General features: G+C 42.0%; 1 protein-coding gene across 9 annotated transcripts in view; it reads right to left on the minus strand.

Annotated features, from left to right (window-relative positions):
- Positions 1-14,820, minus strand: part of nid2a (nidogen 2a (osteonidogen)) — a 44,782-nt gene that overhangs the window by 4,476 nt on the left and 25,486 nt on the right. For 3 of the 9 annotated variants that reach the window (XM_044049405.1, XM_044049399.1, XM_044049392.1), the window contains 34 exons: positions 13,859-14,005; positions 13,015-13,143; positions 11,285-11,410; positions 11,045-11,181; positions 10,848-10,953; positions 10,638-10,771; positions 10,353-10,458; positions 10,066-10,199; positions 9,870-9,975; positions 9,289-9,422; positions 9,075-9,180; positions 8,783-8,916; positions 8,573-8,678; positions 8,329-8,462; positions 8,125-8,230; positions 7,883-8,016; positions 7,679-7,784; positions 7,437-7,570; positions 6,445-6,550; positions 6,203-6,336; positions 5,990-6,095; positions 5,720-5,853; positions 5,507-5,612; positions 5,280-5,413; positions 5,091-5,196; positions 4,616-4,749; positions 4,418-4,523; positions 4,121-4,254; positions 3,927-4,032; positions 2,807-2,936; positions 2,618-2,718; positions 2,325-2,497; positions 1,903-2,032; positions 1,627-1,798 (listed from right to left, as the gene is read on the minus strand). In XM_044049405.1, the coding sequence (XP_043905340.1) occupies positions 1,627-1,798; positions 1,903-2,032; positions 2,325-2,497; positions 2,618-2,718; positions 2,807-2,936; positions 3,927-4,032; positions 4,121-4,254; positions 4,418-4,523; positions 4,616-4,749; positions 5,091-5,196; positions 5,280-5,413; positions 5,507-5,612; positions 5,720-5,853; positions 5,990-6,095; positions 6,203-6,336; positions 6,445-6,550; positions 7,437-7,570; positions 7,679-7,784; positions 7,883-8,016; positions 8,125-8,230; positions 8,329-8,462; positions 8,573-8,678; positions 8,783-8,916; positions 9,075-9,180; positions 9,289-9,422; positions 9,870-9,975; positions 10,066-10,199; positions 10,353-10,458; positions 10,638-10,771; positions 10,848-10,953; positions 11,045-11,181; positions 11,285-11,410; positions 13,015-13,143; positions 13,859-14,005 (4,231 nt within the window). The remainder of the gene's footprint in view (positions 1-1,626; positions 1,799-1,902; positions 2,033-2,324; positions 2,498-2,617; positions 2,719-2,806; positions 2,937-3,926; positions 4,033-4,120; positions 4,255-4,417; positions 4,524-4,615; positions 4,750-5,090; positions 5,197-5,279; positions 5,414-5,506; positions 5,613-5,719; positions 5,854-5,989; positions 6,096-6,202; positions 6,337-6,444; positions 6,551-7,436; positions 7,571-7,678; positions 7,785-7,882; positions 8,017-8,124; positions 8,231-8,328; positions 8,463-8,572; positions 8,679-8,782; positions 8,917-9,074; positions 9,181-9,288; positions 9,423-9,869; positions 9,976-10,065; positions 10,200-10,352; positions 10,459-10,637; positions 10,772-10,847; positions 10,954-11,044; positions 11,182-11,284; positions 11,411-13,014; positions 13,144-13,858; positions 14,006-14,820) is intronic. The other 6 variants (XM_044049413.1, XM_044049434.1, XM_044049423.1 and 3 more) reach the window with 6 other exon arrangements.

Here is a 14,820-nt window from a genome sequence, read left to right on the forward strand (position 1 = left end):
ACACAAGCTCACATTCAAGTGGGTATATAAGCATTCGAAAGCACAGAGCTCAAGGGAGCAGCTGTCTCCTGCTGATGAGGTCACGGTCAGGTTACTCTGAGCAACGTGCAACCTCTGACCTCAGCTCTTCCAGTGCATTTTTTGGAGGGGGGCGGGGTTTCATCTACATACATCACATAACTGAGCTGAAGCTGGTGCATTGAATGAATGTGTTTCTGTGATGAATCAACTTATTTTTTTTAAATGATTATAATTATTATTATGTAAAATGTTTCAAAAGCCCCCAAAATGCTTCTCAGCAGGAAAATATCAGAGGTAAGGGCAGAGTGTGTGTGGGCTGCTTATGACGCCACACTGCTTTTCATTTGCAGATGATGGTGTACATGTGGGCAGTTCCTCTGGGAACTACAGGTAATACACACCACATGAGTAATCAACCTACACACACACAGCATAGGTTTATGGGTGTGTGAATGGATGGGTGAGCAGATGGTGAAGTATAAGAAGTTCGTAAACACGTACATGCTTTTATAATGTGTGTGGAACGCACACTCTGTGTGTTTGCTTGGCTGTGTGCGGCGATGTGGTGAACATGTGCAGGCTCACAAATCGCAGAGCATGTGCTTCATCAAAAGTGCAACCGTGTGAAGCAGTAATTACCTTTAGGACTTGGCTTTTTTTCAAATCACACACACACACACACACGACCTTGAGGCATAAACTTTAAACTGTCAAACCAATAATGTGAAACACACTTTGGCGTTTTTATGATTTGAGTTATTGCTGCTGTGTTTAATCATTTATATCAACTACATTAATATACACACACACACTCTCTCTCTAAAGCTGTGTCCCTGTTTCTAACACACACACACACACATACCTGTTGATTATGTGATTAGTTGTAATGATGAAAAGCAGATGTTATTCCTGTATGATTTTACTAGTGTGTGTGTGTGTGTGTGTGTGTGAGAGAGTGACTGTCCAGGATTAATAGCATCAGTAAATCCAGCACACTTTTCTTGGCTCGGTTCAGTGCAACACCCACACAGAAAGCACTAAATGTCCTTCACATGTATACAACTGAATTATGAAACATACATGACTAAAGAGAGACACTCCCAAACAGCCCCATGGATTTCCCTCGGCGTGCTCGTCTCACACTGTGTCTCAACTTGTGTTTATTTCACAGTCTCTCAAGTCCAGAGACCAGACTCAACAAGAATCCTTTCTGTGAAATGGCTTTTAAAACATAATGTTCACTGTACTAATTAATTAGTCAAGGTCTTGTTGACTCAGACTGTCTGAGGTCTTGTGTGTGTTTGATTTCATGGTTGTGTTAATGGGCTGAAAACCATCTGTGCCCTTCTGATATAAAGACAGTGTCGGCTGTATCTCATTCTGCCTCAGTGGAGAACCTCCAGGATGTTACACTCCATCGCTATGAAAGTGCGTGGGCTCTTGTTTGTTTCTTGCTCAGGGAGATTTGTAAGTGCTTTCAAATCCAGACTAAACTGACCCGGGGCTTTAGAAGTGGAAATTTAATGACGTACATCTTCTGCAAGTCATTTTTTTTTTTTGTTTTTTACTTCAAACTTTAAATAAGCCACAAAAAAAGAGGTTTACCCAGTGGAAGAGACCACAATGATGGCCCGGGGGTTGACCAAGTCTGTGTCAAACAGTGTCTTCCTCCCGCTGCCATCGAGGTTGGCGCTTTCAATCACATCAGGGGTTGAGTCGACCCAGAACATCAACCTACGTTTGGTGTCCACAGCTAAACCCTCAGGACTGACCAGATCTACAGGGACAAGGAGACCATAATAAAGTATTAAGAACATTTAAAACACCAAACACCATTGATTATTGAAATAGTAGTATGATGAGTGGAACAATGTGATTTACTTGTGTTAATGAGTATCTCCGGCTCTGCTCCAGGTGCCAATAAAGCTCTGCTGATGGTTCTTGCGGACAAATCTGTCCAGTAGACATGGTTCTCTTTGCAGTCGTAGGCTATACCAACTACTATGGAACCCTGGACACACACACACACACACACACACACACACACACACACAAACACAACAGCGATGAGGTGAAACCAAAACAAAGTTGCTCTGTCTGCAGTTTGTCTTTAACTTTTAGTCACTACTTCTGGATACACAGTCAAACATTTTCAATATACACTGCCCAACAATAATGCCCAAAAATGTTGAGCCACATTTCAAACATTTATGTTTTGGAATAACCAAAGAAACAATGATTTTCTTTGTGCATAAGAATGAACTGACAAAATATAAGCAGGCGAGTATCCATTCATCTCTTACATGCAGAGTCAATAGTGTTTTAGAGTGGTTTGCATCTAGTTTGGTCCCATTAAGAGGCAACGCTCCTATTTTCTGTCCCTGAGCGTACAGCAGCGTGATGTCAGCATTTGGAGGCGGGGTCACATCAGGACGGGGCAATGGTCGAACGGTGGGTGGAGCCACTGAGGGGATGCCTGGATTAGAGAATGGAATGGATAAAGGAAGTCTTTAGCAAAGATTGCTGGCACTAAATCATATGATACAGCGAGGTCCTATAATATTTTCCACGTAAAAGACAGTGGACAGATACTTACATGCCGGTTTGACAACATCATGTGATCGAGTGCCAGGAACCTCACGCCCGTCCTGGTCCACACACCAGCAGTAAGTGGTCTCTCCATAACACTGGACTGGACTATGGAAAGGAATTGAAACAAACAGTCTTGATTTGAACAGGAATCCACCTTCATTTGTTTATCACCCACACTTAGGTTCTAGTGTACCTGAACTGTCCATCTGGGTCACACTGGGGCACATATTGTTGTGGGTCAGGTTTCCCACCATAATGCTCAATCAAACTGGCCCTCCATCGTTCACACACGCTCTCAGGGCGCTGGGTCGGAGCTACATGGACTGAGGGGAACACAAATCAATCAAACCCATCACCATTATTATTTTTTAAACAAAACCTTATCACGCAAAGTTGTAAAATTACAGTTCATATCATTTTCTTTTGCAATTTATGACAGACATAGAGATTGTGAATGGCAAGATGCAGCTCTTTGTGTTATTTCGCTTTTGTCAAAACGGTTTACCTTGTAAAATCCCTTTAATAACTCACCAGACAACAGGGCTTTAAAACTAAACCTGAAACCACTTTAGGCTTCCACTAATGTTTATTCTGACCTCCCCCTCTCTCTGCATGTGTAGATTTCTAATGTGAGATTACACAGCTTCTCGACTGAAAAGGAGAGGATACCATTTGAGAGGAGGGTGAGAAGTAAGCAGAAAAGGAAAGAGCTCCTGATTTAGATCAGAGGATAACACTCCCAGACCTCTACCCCCCCTCATTCTGACCATTTACTGAAAAATCCCTGAATGAGGTCCCAGTGCAGTGGCCACTCATAAAAAGACGACTGTAGTTGCATTGGGCAGCTTCCAGGAGTGAGTAAGTGCAATTGAATATCCAGCACAGTGTTTAGGAAACAAAATTGTGAGTTCACATATCTTCGATACATGTGCAACTCTATAAGAAAATCCACAACGTAACAAAGTATAGATGTTTCTGTTTCCATTGGGTGGGTGTCATCACTGTGTTGTCACTCAGCTGGTCAGGCAGTCGGCCTTATTTTCCTTTGGTTGCCCAGCAACAGCTGGCAGTTAATGTCACCACAAAGTGCACAAAGTGACCGCTTCAGATGTTTGAATGATCATAAATGGAATTTATAGCTCAGACTGAATTTATAGACGTGCCTCTGAGTGTACATTAGAGTGTGAGTGAGAGGATGAGTGACGGAGAGACCTCACATTAGTCCAGAATGAACTATATCTCAACAATTAACACCACCAGTAACATATTACAAAGCAATTTCCCCAAATTAAAATACAGTACAACAGTCTCACCTGGTTTGTCACAGTCTACAGGTGCTGTACCAGGTGAAGTCCTAGTTCCTGCTCTCTGCTGTCCCCTACTGTCCACACACCAACAATGTCCAGTGGAAGCGTGACACTAAATAATAAGAGCAACATTTGTTTGTTAAAAACAAAAAAAACAACAAAACAAAACAAAACACAGATTCATTATTTCACAGTTTTACCTGCTGAGGTAGGTACTGTCCTTCTGCATCACACTGAGGTACGTAGACCCCAGATATAGAATATCCCTCTGCACTGGTGGTGTCCACACTGTCTCTGTGGTGTTCACACTGAGTTTTAGGACGTTCTGGTTCATCTGGAGAAAATGAAAGAGGTTAAATAAGTTATTGTCTTAGACAAAATACCACAGATGAATCTTCATATTTTTTTGGTTGGGCAGCCTGAACAAAGAATGCAGTTCTTTGTATCTCTCCATGTTAATGAGCCTCAACTTTAGCAGGAAAACATTGCAGTCTTACCTGGTTTGTCACAGTCTCTAGGTTGTGTACCAGGCGGAGTCCTGGTTCCTGTTCTCTCCTGTCCTCTACTGTCCACACACCAACAATGTCCACTGGAGCCATGGCACTAACACAGTGAACGTTTACATTAGTCTTATCTATGAACCTCAACAACAACAAACCAGAGCCAGTCAGTTAGACTTGTCAGTTGATGCTGACCTGCAGTGGTATGTACTGTCCATTAGCATCACATTGGGGCACATATGCTCCAATTACAGGATATCCCTCTGGACTGGTGGTCTGGACTCGCTCTCTGTGGTGTTCACAGTGAGTTTTAGGACGCGCTGGTTCATCTAGAAAACATAAGTTTACACAAAATATTAAGGAACAAACTAAATGTTTCTTTCAAGTCACATGAGATCGGAGTCATAGCACCAATGATCCATTGGTGAGTCTTTCTGTTTTACCAACAGGATACTGGTTCAGAGACTAGTCCACTGGACCAAAATGTGATTAAGAGGTTGACTACTGTCAGACCATCTGTTTGCTCTGATGGACATGTCCTGGTTGACTATATTTAGTGGCTTCTCCAAGCTTTGCTCAAACATTTCATAAATTGCTATATATGGGGCTATACACAGAATGCTGCTGACTGTTTTTGTCCAATTTCCAAAAATGGAAACAGCAGTCTCACCTGGTTTGTCACAGTCGACAGATGGTATACTAGGTGGAGTCCTGGTTCCTGGTCTCTCCTCTCCCCTACTGTCCACACACCAACAATGTCCAGTTGAACCATGGCACTGAAAGAGAAGTCATTGTAAAAAACAGCCAAAGAAAATCTTGAATACTTAACATTTCTCATTTACAGCAGTCAGAATGTTACCTGTAGAGATTTGTATTGTCCATTAGCATCACACTCAGGTACAAACACTCCAGCGATAGGATATCCCTCTGGACTGGTGGTCTGGACACTGTCTCTGTGCTGCTCACAGTGGGTTTTAGGACGCACTGGTTCATCTAGAGATAGATTAAGGCATGACTTGACAATGTTCATAGAAACACGCAGGACATATAAAGATACGTTGTGCGGACTTCCTTCCTTCCCCTCACCTGGTTCATCACAGTCTTTTGGTTGTGTACCAGGTGGAGTCCTGGTTCCTGCTCTCTCTTGACCAATACTGTCCACGCACCAACAATGTCCAGAAGAGCCATGACACTGCAGCAGGAATTAATACTAATTTAAGGCCTAATATTTGTGATGTATTCTTTCATTCTTGTCAATGTAATATAAATAAAACACGTTTAAATGATCAAAATGCTGACCTGTAGAGATATGTACTGTCCATTAACATCACACTGGGGAACATAGGTGCCAATTATAGGATATCCATCTGGACTGGTGGTCTGGACACTGTCTCTGTGGTGCTCACAGTGAGTTTTAGGACGCACTGGTTCATCTAAAGATTAGAAGAAAGAAACACAAAAAAGACAATGGTTGTGGTTTTCATCTTGGATTGATGCATGATCTGACATTTAATATGTCAAAGAAACATTAAGGTGACATGAAAGCACACCGTGCAAGGTCCTCCTCACCTGGTTTGTCACAGTCTACAGATGGTGTACCAGGTGAAGTCCTGGTCCCTGCTCTCTCCTGTCCTCTACTGTCCACACACCAGCAATGTCCAGTAGAGCCATGACACTGAAGCAATAATGAATGATGACAATTAAGCCTTGTGTTTATACATGGTTTGCTTCTAGTAATATCAAAGCACCAATAAAACATTTTAAAATAATTAAGATGCTGACCTGCAGTGTTATGTACTGTCCATTAGCATCACACTGGGGGACATAGGCTCCTAATATAGGATATCCCTCTGGACTGGTGGTCTGTACACTGTCTCTGTGGTGCTCACAGTGAGTTTTAGGACCCACTGGTTCGTCTAGAGATTGTCAAAACAGAAAATGATAAAACCGAGATGCTGTTTTATTGTAGTAAACATAGAAACATGAGAATATGAAAACACATTCAGCAAGATCCTTCTCCTCACCTGGTTTATCACAGTCTACAGATGGTGCATCAGATGAAGTCCTGGTCCCTGCTCTCTCCTGTCCACTACTGTCCACGCACCAACAATGTCCAGTAGAACCATGACACTGTACAAGACAAAATAATATTTGTATGACTAAAAAACAAAACAAGAACATAGAACTGGTATCATCTTCAACTCAGACTTCACTTTCACAACCTCACATCAACAAAGTGGTTCAGTCCTGCTTCCTCCACATCAGAACCATCTCAAAAATCTAAAATATTCTATCACAGCCTGACCTAGAGAAAGTAGTCCACGCCCTCATATTCTCCCATTTAGATTACTGCAACTCCCTTCTAACCGGCAGCAATCACACATCCCTCTCCCGCCTCCAGCTGGTTCAGGCTTCTCACCGGTTTTAACAGACGACATCACATTACTCCAATCTTGGCTTCACTCCACTGGCTCCCTGTATGTTTTAGAATTGATTTTAAGATTTTACTGATCAATTTTAAGGCTCGTCAAGGTCTAGCTCCTGAATACATCACAGACATGCTGACCCCATGCGAGCCTGTTCGCAGCCTTAGAGCCGTGGGCCGGGTCTCTCTTAACTGTTCCGAGGCCGAGGCTCAAAACCAGGGGTGACTGTGCCTACTCCGTCAGAGCGCCTCGGCTTTGGAACGGCCTGCCCGCGGAGATATGGCTTGCTAAATCAGTGTCATCTTTTAAATCACTTCTTAAAACTAATTTTTATAGACTTGCCTTTATGTGATGCCGTCTTTGTTATCCTTTTATCACAGTGCTCTTCTTTCTTTTGTTTTATTTCAAAGTTAAAACAGGGTTTTTGACTTTTTGACTAGACTTTTCCTCTTTACTCCACCCTGTGTTGTGTTTTGTTGTTGTATTTGCTTTTTAAATGTTATTTTCCTTTTATTGTGAAGCACTATTATTATTATTATGTAAACAAAGTTGCTTAGCATTCATAATTTACAACACAGTCAGAATGTTACCTGTTGAGGTTTGTAGTGTCCATTAGCATCACACTGGGGGACATAGGCTCCTAATATAGGATATCCCTCTGGACTGGTGGTCTGCACACTGTCTCTGTGGTGCTCACAGTGTGTTTTAGGACGCACTGGTTCTTCTAGAGATTGTCAAAACAGAAAATGATAAAAGGGAGATGCTGTTTTACTGTCAAATAAACACAGAAAAATGATTATATGAAAGCACATATTCTCAATATTATCCTCACCTGGTTTATCACAGTCTACAGATGGTGTACCAGGTGAAGTCCTGGTCCCTGCCCTCTCCTGTCCACTACTGTCCACGCACCAACAATGTCCAGTAGAACCATGACACTGTACAAGACAAAATAATATTTTGTATGATAAAAAACGAGAACAATATAAACAAAGTTGCTTAGCATTCATCATTTACAACACAGCCAGAATGTTACCTGTTGAGGTTTGTAGTGTCCATTAGCATCACACTGGGGGACATAGGCTCCTAATATAGGATATCCCTCTGGACTGGTGGTCTGTACACTGTCTCTGTGGTGCTCACAGTGTGTTTTAGGACGCACTGGTTCTTCTAGAGATTGTCAAAACAGAAAATGATAAAAGTGAGATGCTGTTTTACTGTCAAATAAACACAGAAAAATGATTATATGAAAGCACATATTCTCAATATTATCCTCACCTGGTTTATCACAGTCTACAGATGGTGTACCAGGTGAAGTCCTGGTCCCTGCCCTCTCCTGTCCACTACTGTCCACGCACCAACAATGTCCAGTAGAACCATGACACTGTACAAGACAAAATAATATTTTGTATGATAAAAAACGAGAACAATATAAACAAAGTTGCTTAGCATTCATCATTTACAACACAGTCGGAATGTTACCTGTTGAGGTTTGTAGTGTCCATTAGCATCACACTGGGGGACATAGGCTCCTAATATAGGATATCCCTCTGGACTGGTGGTCTGTACACTGTCTCTGTGGTGCTCACAGTGTGTTTTAGGACGCACTGGTTCGTCTAGAGATTTTCAAAACAGAAAATTATGAAAACGAGACACTGTTTTTTATTGTAGTTAACATAGAAACATGAGAATATGAAAACACATTGAGCAAGATCCTTCTCCTCACCTGGTTTATCACAGTCTACAGATGGTGCACCAGGTGAAGTCCTGGTCCCTGCCCTCTCCTGTCCACTACTGTCCACGCACCAACAATGTCCAGTAGAACCATGACACTGAAGTAATAATGTATGAAATTGGTGACTTATGTTTGTAATTGTTGTCATTCAGGTAAAAAAAAAACACGAATTAAACACAATAAAATAAGTACGATGCTGACCTGCAGTCTTATGTACTGTCCATTTGCATCACACTGGGGAACATAGGCTCCAGCGATAGGATATCCCTCTGGACTGGTGGTCTGCACACTGTCTCTGTGGTGCTCACAGCGAGTTTTAGGACGCACTGGCTCATCTAAAGATTAAAACAAAGAAAAGAAAAATGAAAGGGAAAAAAACCCGGATGCTTTTTTTGTCAAGTTAAGTTCTCGGGGGAATATATGACCTGACATTTGTTTATAAAAAAAAATGAAGGAAGCATGAAAGCAAATTGTGCTAGATCCTTCTCCTTACCTGGTTCATCACAGTCTTTAGGTTGTGCACCAGGTTGTGTCCTGGTTCCTGCTCTCTCCTGTCCCCTACTGTCCACGCACCAACAATGTCCAGTAGCGCCATGACACTGAGGCGATCATGAATTATAGTTAATGATTCATGTCTGTAATTGTTTTTCTAGTCGAAGTGATAATAAAGTACAAGTAAAACACATTTAAATAAGTACCACGCTGACCTGCAGTGATGTGTATTCTCCATTCGCATCACACTGGGGGATGTAGGCTCCGACTACAGGATATCCCTCTGGACTGGTGGTCTGTACACTGTCTCTGTGGTGCTCACAGTGAGTTTTAGGACGCACTGGTTCATCTGAATGAGAGATGGACAATGACAGAATATATCAGTCCTTTTTATGATCATTGATAGATAAAATGAGTCAATCTATAACTTGTATCAGGAAAAAAAACAAACATCAGTATCTATATCTTTATATTTTCATGCTTTTAGCTTCGTCTTACTCTTGCGTTCTGCTATGATATCACATGTTTTACTAGGCATTCCATGCCTGTGGCCCAATGACCTCAACGCTGCACCACTCACAGGATTAGACATGCACTCGTGGAAACGTGCCGTCTGTTTCACTTGCCATTGTGTTGAGGAATTAGAAGGGTCACAGGTCAATGTTTTGCAAGAAAGCCTTGGGGAGCCATGACATAATGCACCTGCTGGTACTGTTACCACTGATAATCAATTCAAGTGCTCGTGAGGAGCTGAATAGAAGGAGAAGTCTATTTGTTCATATTGTTCATTCTTTACCTGGTTTGTCACAGTCTGGAGTCAGTCCATCAGGCGGTGTCCTGGTTCCTGCTTTCTCCTCTCCTCTACTGTCTACACACCAACAATATCCAGTTGAACCATGACACTGAAAAAAAAGACATTTTTATCAATTTCATGCACTTACAAATGGATTAATTTATTAATTTGCAGCTCAGATCAGTCATCACATACTGACCTGCAGCAGTATGTACTGTCCATTAGCATCACACTGGGGTACATAAGCTCCTAATATAGGATATCCCTCTGGACTGGTGGTCTGTACACTGTCTCTGTGGTGTTCACAGTGAGTTTTAGGACGTGCTGGTTCATCTGAGGAGGAAAAACATACTTTAAGTATAAATCTTCCTTTAAATGTCAAAATATTCAAACCTGTGAGGACAGCTTAAGTAAGACAGACATAAGAAAGTCCTGAGCTTTAAATCAGTGTGTACAGTCTGTCAGACTCGGCTCGCATTTCCTCACCTGGTTTGTCACAGTCGACAGATTGTGTTCCAGGTGGAGTCCTGGTTCCTGCTCTCTCCTGTCCACTACTGTCCACGCACCAACAATGCCCAGTGGAGCTGTGGCACTGCAATAGACATAATACAATAAGTATATGGACACAACCAGTACAAAACTGAAGGCTCAACAATTTTAACCAAAGTGAATACTTTGTTGCTTTCTATTTAACTATTTGTTTTTGGTTTAAATACAAGATTGCAGGTATGACAGTGATGTTAAATGGATAGAACAAAACCAAGTACTCACCTGTGATGGCTTGTATTGTCCATTAGCATCACACTCAGGTACAAATACTCCCAAAATAGGATATCCCTCTGGACTGGTGGTCTGGACACTGTCTCTGTGCTGCTCACAGTAGGTTTTAGGACGCACTGGTTCATCTAAGTGGAAATTAAGACAAACAAATTATACAGCAGTCTTTTAACTGAAGACTCACTTGTCTTCTTCCCCACTTACCTGGTCTGTCACAGTCTCCATGTGCTGTACCAGGTGGAGTCCTGGTTCCTGGTCTCTCCTGTCCCCAACTGTCCACACACCAACAATGTCCAGTGGAACCATGGCACTGAACGAAGTATTTCAAATTCAAAATCAGCGCATTTTTCCACATATTAGCAGTATTGTGTTAATCTAATGCACTCTCAGTCAGTCATCACCTGCAGTGGTCGGTACCGCCCATCAGAGTCGCACTGGGGGACGAAGGCTCCAACACTTGGCTGTCCATTTAGATCGACTCCACTCTGCAGACTATCTCTGTGCTGCTCACACTGGCTTTTTGGACGAACTGTCTGACCTGTACACAAACAATGATTTCAAAAAGAAACGCAGGTATAAAAGAACCTAATGGCCCTTGTCTATCTTTTGTGACATTCATGCTTCATTGCAGTTTTACTGACCATCTTGCGTGGTACAGAAGAAACCATCACCATAAAAGTCCAGCTCACAACGACACTCAAAAGATCCTAGTCCATTGATACATCTGGCATTGGCATGACATGGAGACGAGCTACACTCATCGATATCTAAGAAAGCAGAGGGAAAGAAAGAAATCAACAAGCACAAACGCAGAGAGGTATGCTCGAGTTGGAATTTTGAAACCGCCTCTACAAATTTAATTTGTGATATCAATCTGTTGACTCAAAATTATTCAGTTCATTTGCATCGTATCGCTGTTTGGATAACTTCCAGAATGAATTTATCCAAACAGAGCAGGGAGATTGTAAGTCTCAAAAAAGTTGATAAAAAGTTGGGTGAAAGGAAACACACACACACACACACACCAGCAAAAGCTTGCTCCTCCACACATTCCAAAGCAACACATACACACACCATGTCATTGCTCCATTTGTTGTCCACTTTCACCCCCCATTCTACCTTATCTCACTCGCTTGTTCTCACATTCACTCCCACCCCGGCTCTCACATGTGTCACCCATCCTCCCCTCTCACTGTGCTTCCTAGCTTTTGCAGCTGTGCCTCACTGTTACTGAAGAAATGTTATTCCTTTGCTTACACAAATATGTAGTTCCCTTCCAAATGTTAACTTCGTTTTTTGGAACATGCAGAACTGCACGCTCCAAAATACTGCCAAGGGATCATGACGAAAACTGGGAGAATGATGTAATAAATACTGTTTACATAGGAGATTTTAAGTTCCCTGTAAAGTGCATTGCACTTTTTATAATTACAGTACATAGACCACATGATAAACATTAGTTGTTGCTAGTGAAACAATTGTACTAGTCTGTTGATGTAGCGTTTCACACAAATTATGGTGTGTTTTGAAGCGCAGCTCACTGACAAACCACAACAACAGGCTTGTTGTACCACACAGTTGCTTCACTGGGAATTATGAAAGCAACAGACCTTACAGCTCAATACCATGGTAGTACAGTGAAGGATTAACCATACTAACAGCAAGGCAGCATCACTGATGATGATCATACTGCCAAATGTAAATGTTGCACCACTGTCCAAGTAGCACCAAGACTACTGTTCACCTATTCAGTCAAATATTTTAATATCTACTGAATCAACAAAGAAAATGATCCCCTGGATTTTCCGCATATGACTATAAGGTGAATATGTATGTTTCTTTTGAGTAAAATGTCCTGCCAACTTCTAGTAAACGTATTAAAATGACATCTGGTATAAACAAAGCAAATATAATCATGGGTTGCTCCCTTCAACACCACTGTGGCCCAAGAAGACAATGTTCAAGGCAATGTAGGATAATATAGCCAATATCATGGATGTAGAGCAAAGGTCTCAAACCTGCGGCCCGCGGGCCACATGTGGCCCCCACAACAATTTTTTTGTGGCCCACCACTTTATAGTGAGATATTTCTGTATGTTTTTTTTAATTGATAGATTAATTTTGTATCATAAATGTGCTATTTATCGTTCCATATCAAAACAGACACTTTTATTTTTGAAATTATGTGAAATATCGTCAATAAATATTACTATTTCGACTATTTTCACAAAAAGTTAGACTTTTTTTCCACTTGACCAGCCCCCTGCTGACCAAACTAGACACTCTGTGGCCCCTAGGTCATTTGGGTTTGAGACCCCTGATGACCCCCCCCCCATGTACATGGTTTACACGTATGCAATTCGGAACTTACCAACACATGTACGCCCATCGAAGCCAAACTCATAGCCACTCTGGCACTGACAGCGGTGGCTGCCGGGCAGGTTCACACACTGAGCATGAGCACTACATGGACTCGAACCCTCAGCACACTCATCGACATCTGCAGTCAAGAGAACAGGAGGGGGAGTGAGACTCGTTAACCTGGAATCCCCTATAAGAGATTGCTGAATGTGTGTATGTGAGTGTCAAAGCTGTAATTAAGGGTAATTATTCGAGTACATACATTGGGTGGTTGCTTGTTTGTGTGACTACAACATGTTCCCCACACCTGGGGTCTTAACCACATTCTTAAATGTATTGTGCAAGAGAGTAGACAAAACCACACAAAGACTATGCGACCAAAGAAGAGATGCTGCGGCCCAGTCATGGGAACTGATGCTGAGCCTGGGGCTTTCCTAGTGCTGCCAGCAGGAGAGACAGACATGCTGCTGGGCTAATGATAGGCCACACACCAGCTTAAAGCCAGAGAAGCTCCGGTAAACTAAAGAATTAACCTGAAGGAGGAGATGGAGGGCGGGATTGAGGGAAGCGAGGAGGGGGAGATGAGAGTAGAAATTATTCCTTCCATCCAACCTGTACTTGACCCTTTAAACTTAATAGACACATGTTGAAGAAACACAGACGCACAGCCTTGAACTGTCCGCAAGTGTTTGAAGTGAACGAGGGAGAAAGACAAGACATGATGAGATGAAGCAAAATGGAGGACAGTGCCATAAAACACATGCATGAAGAGAAGATGTAGATAAATCTTTGACAGTACAGTGTATGTGCACATGCAGTAAAACATATATTAACATGCGGATAGAGACAGCTACCATAACAGTTGCGTCCATCCCCTCTGTAACCAGTAGCACACTGGCACTGGAAGGCCTGGCCGTCAAGTGGGATACACATGGCTGTGGTGTCACAGTCGTGGTTCCCAGCGTAGCAGGGGTTAACCAACTCTGGCCCAGTTGGCTCAACTACAGACAGGAGGAGAGACAGATTAAATTACATCAGAGATGAAGGATGTTTTAATTAATCCAGCACAACAGTGATGTGTTTTTTTATGATTTAAACCACTTGCTCGCTGAGAGGGATACACACAGTCACTTGATTCATGTCTCTTTATTTTATATGGATTGCAATGTTCACTTAACAGGACTACCACAGTGTAATAAATAGATGTTCTGCATTTGTAAACATTAAAACATCTATGCACAGTCTCTGCCACACTCTAAATGTCCACAACTGAGATTAATTGAGTTGTGGATTATTCAACAGTTAAAGTCAGATGATTACAGCGATGATTACAGGGCTGCCTAACCAAACACACGTGTAAAATCACTCCAGACAAATTCCCATTGAGTGGTTTCCTCTCAGAAAAGGCCTCCCTTCATGTTCTCAATATTGAACATGTGGATGAGGTTAGACACACAGAGAGACCCAGACACACAGATGAGTGAGTGAATGTGTGTTCAAAGTTATCTCATACCAGTGGACACGGGTCAGACACACAGGAAACAACAACCTTGTGACTACAATTTTTTTGAAAATCGAAAAGTGAGGAGTGGAGAATATAAAAGTGACACACGGTGTGAATTAGAGTGGTTCAAACCTCCAACCGTGGAACTGTTATAGCCTTTTTTCAATGGACCACTGAGGTGTTGTTAGTATTACATAAAGAAAATGTATGGTTTGTTGGTGGACTGGGTTAAATAATGCTGCTCTAAAAAGTATATTTCCAAAATACCTAGTATAAGTGTAGGATTATTTGAAAATCCATGTTCCTACACCA

Source organism: Solea senegalensis, linkage group LG2 (assembly GCF_019176455.1).
Source record: "Solea senegalensis isolate Sse05_10M linkage group LG2, IFAPA_SoseM_1, whole genome shotgun sequence".
Classification (NCBI taxonomy): Eukaryota; Metazoa; Chordata; class Actinopteri; order Pleuronectiformes; family Soleidae; genus Solea; species Solea senegalensis.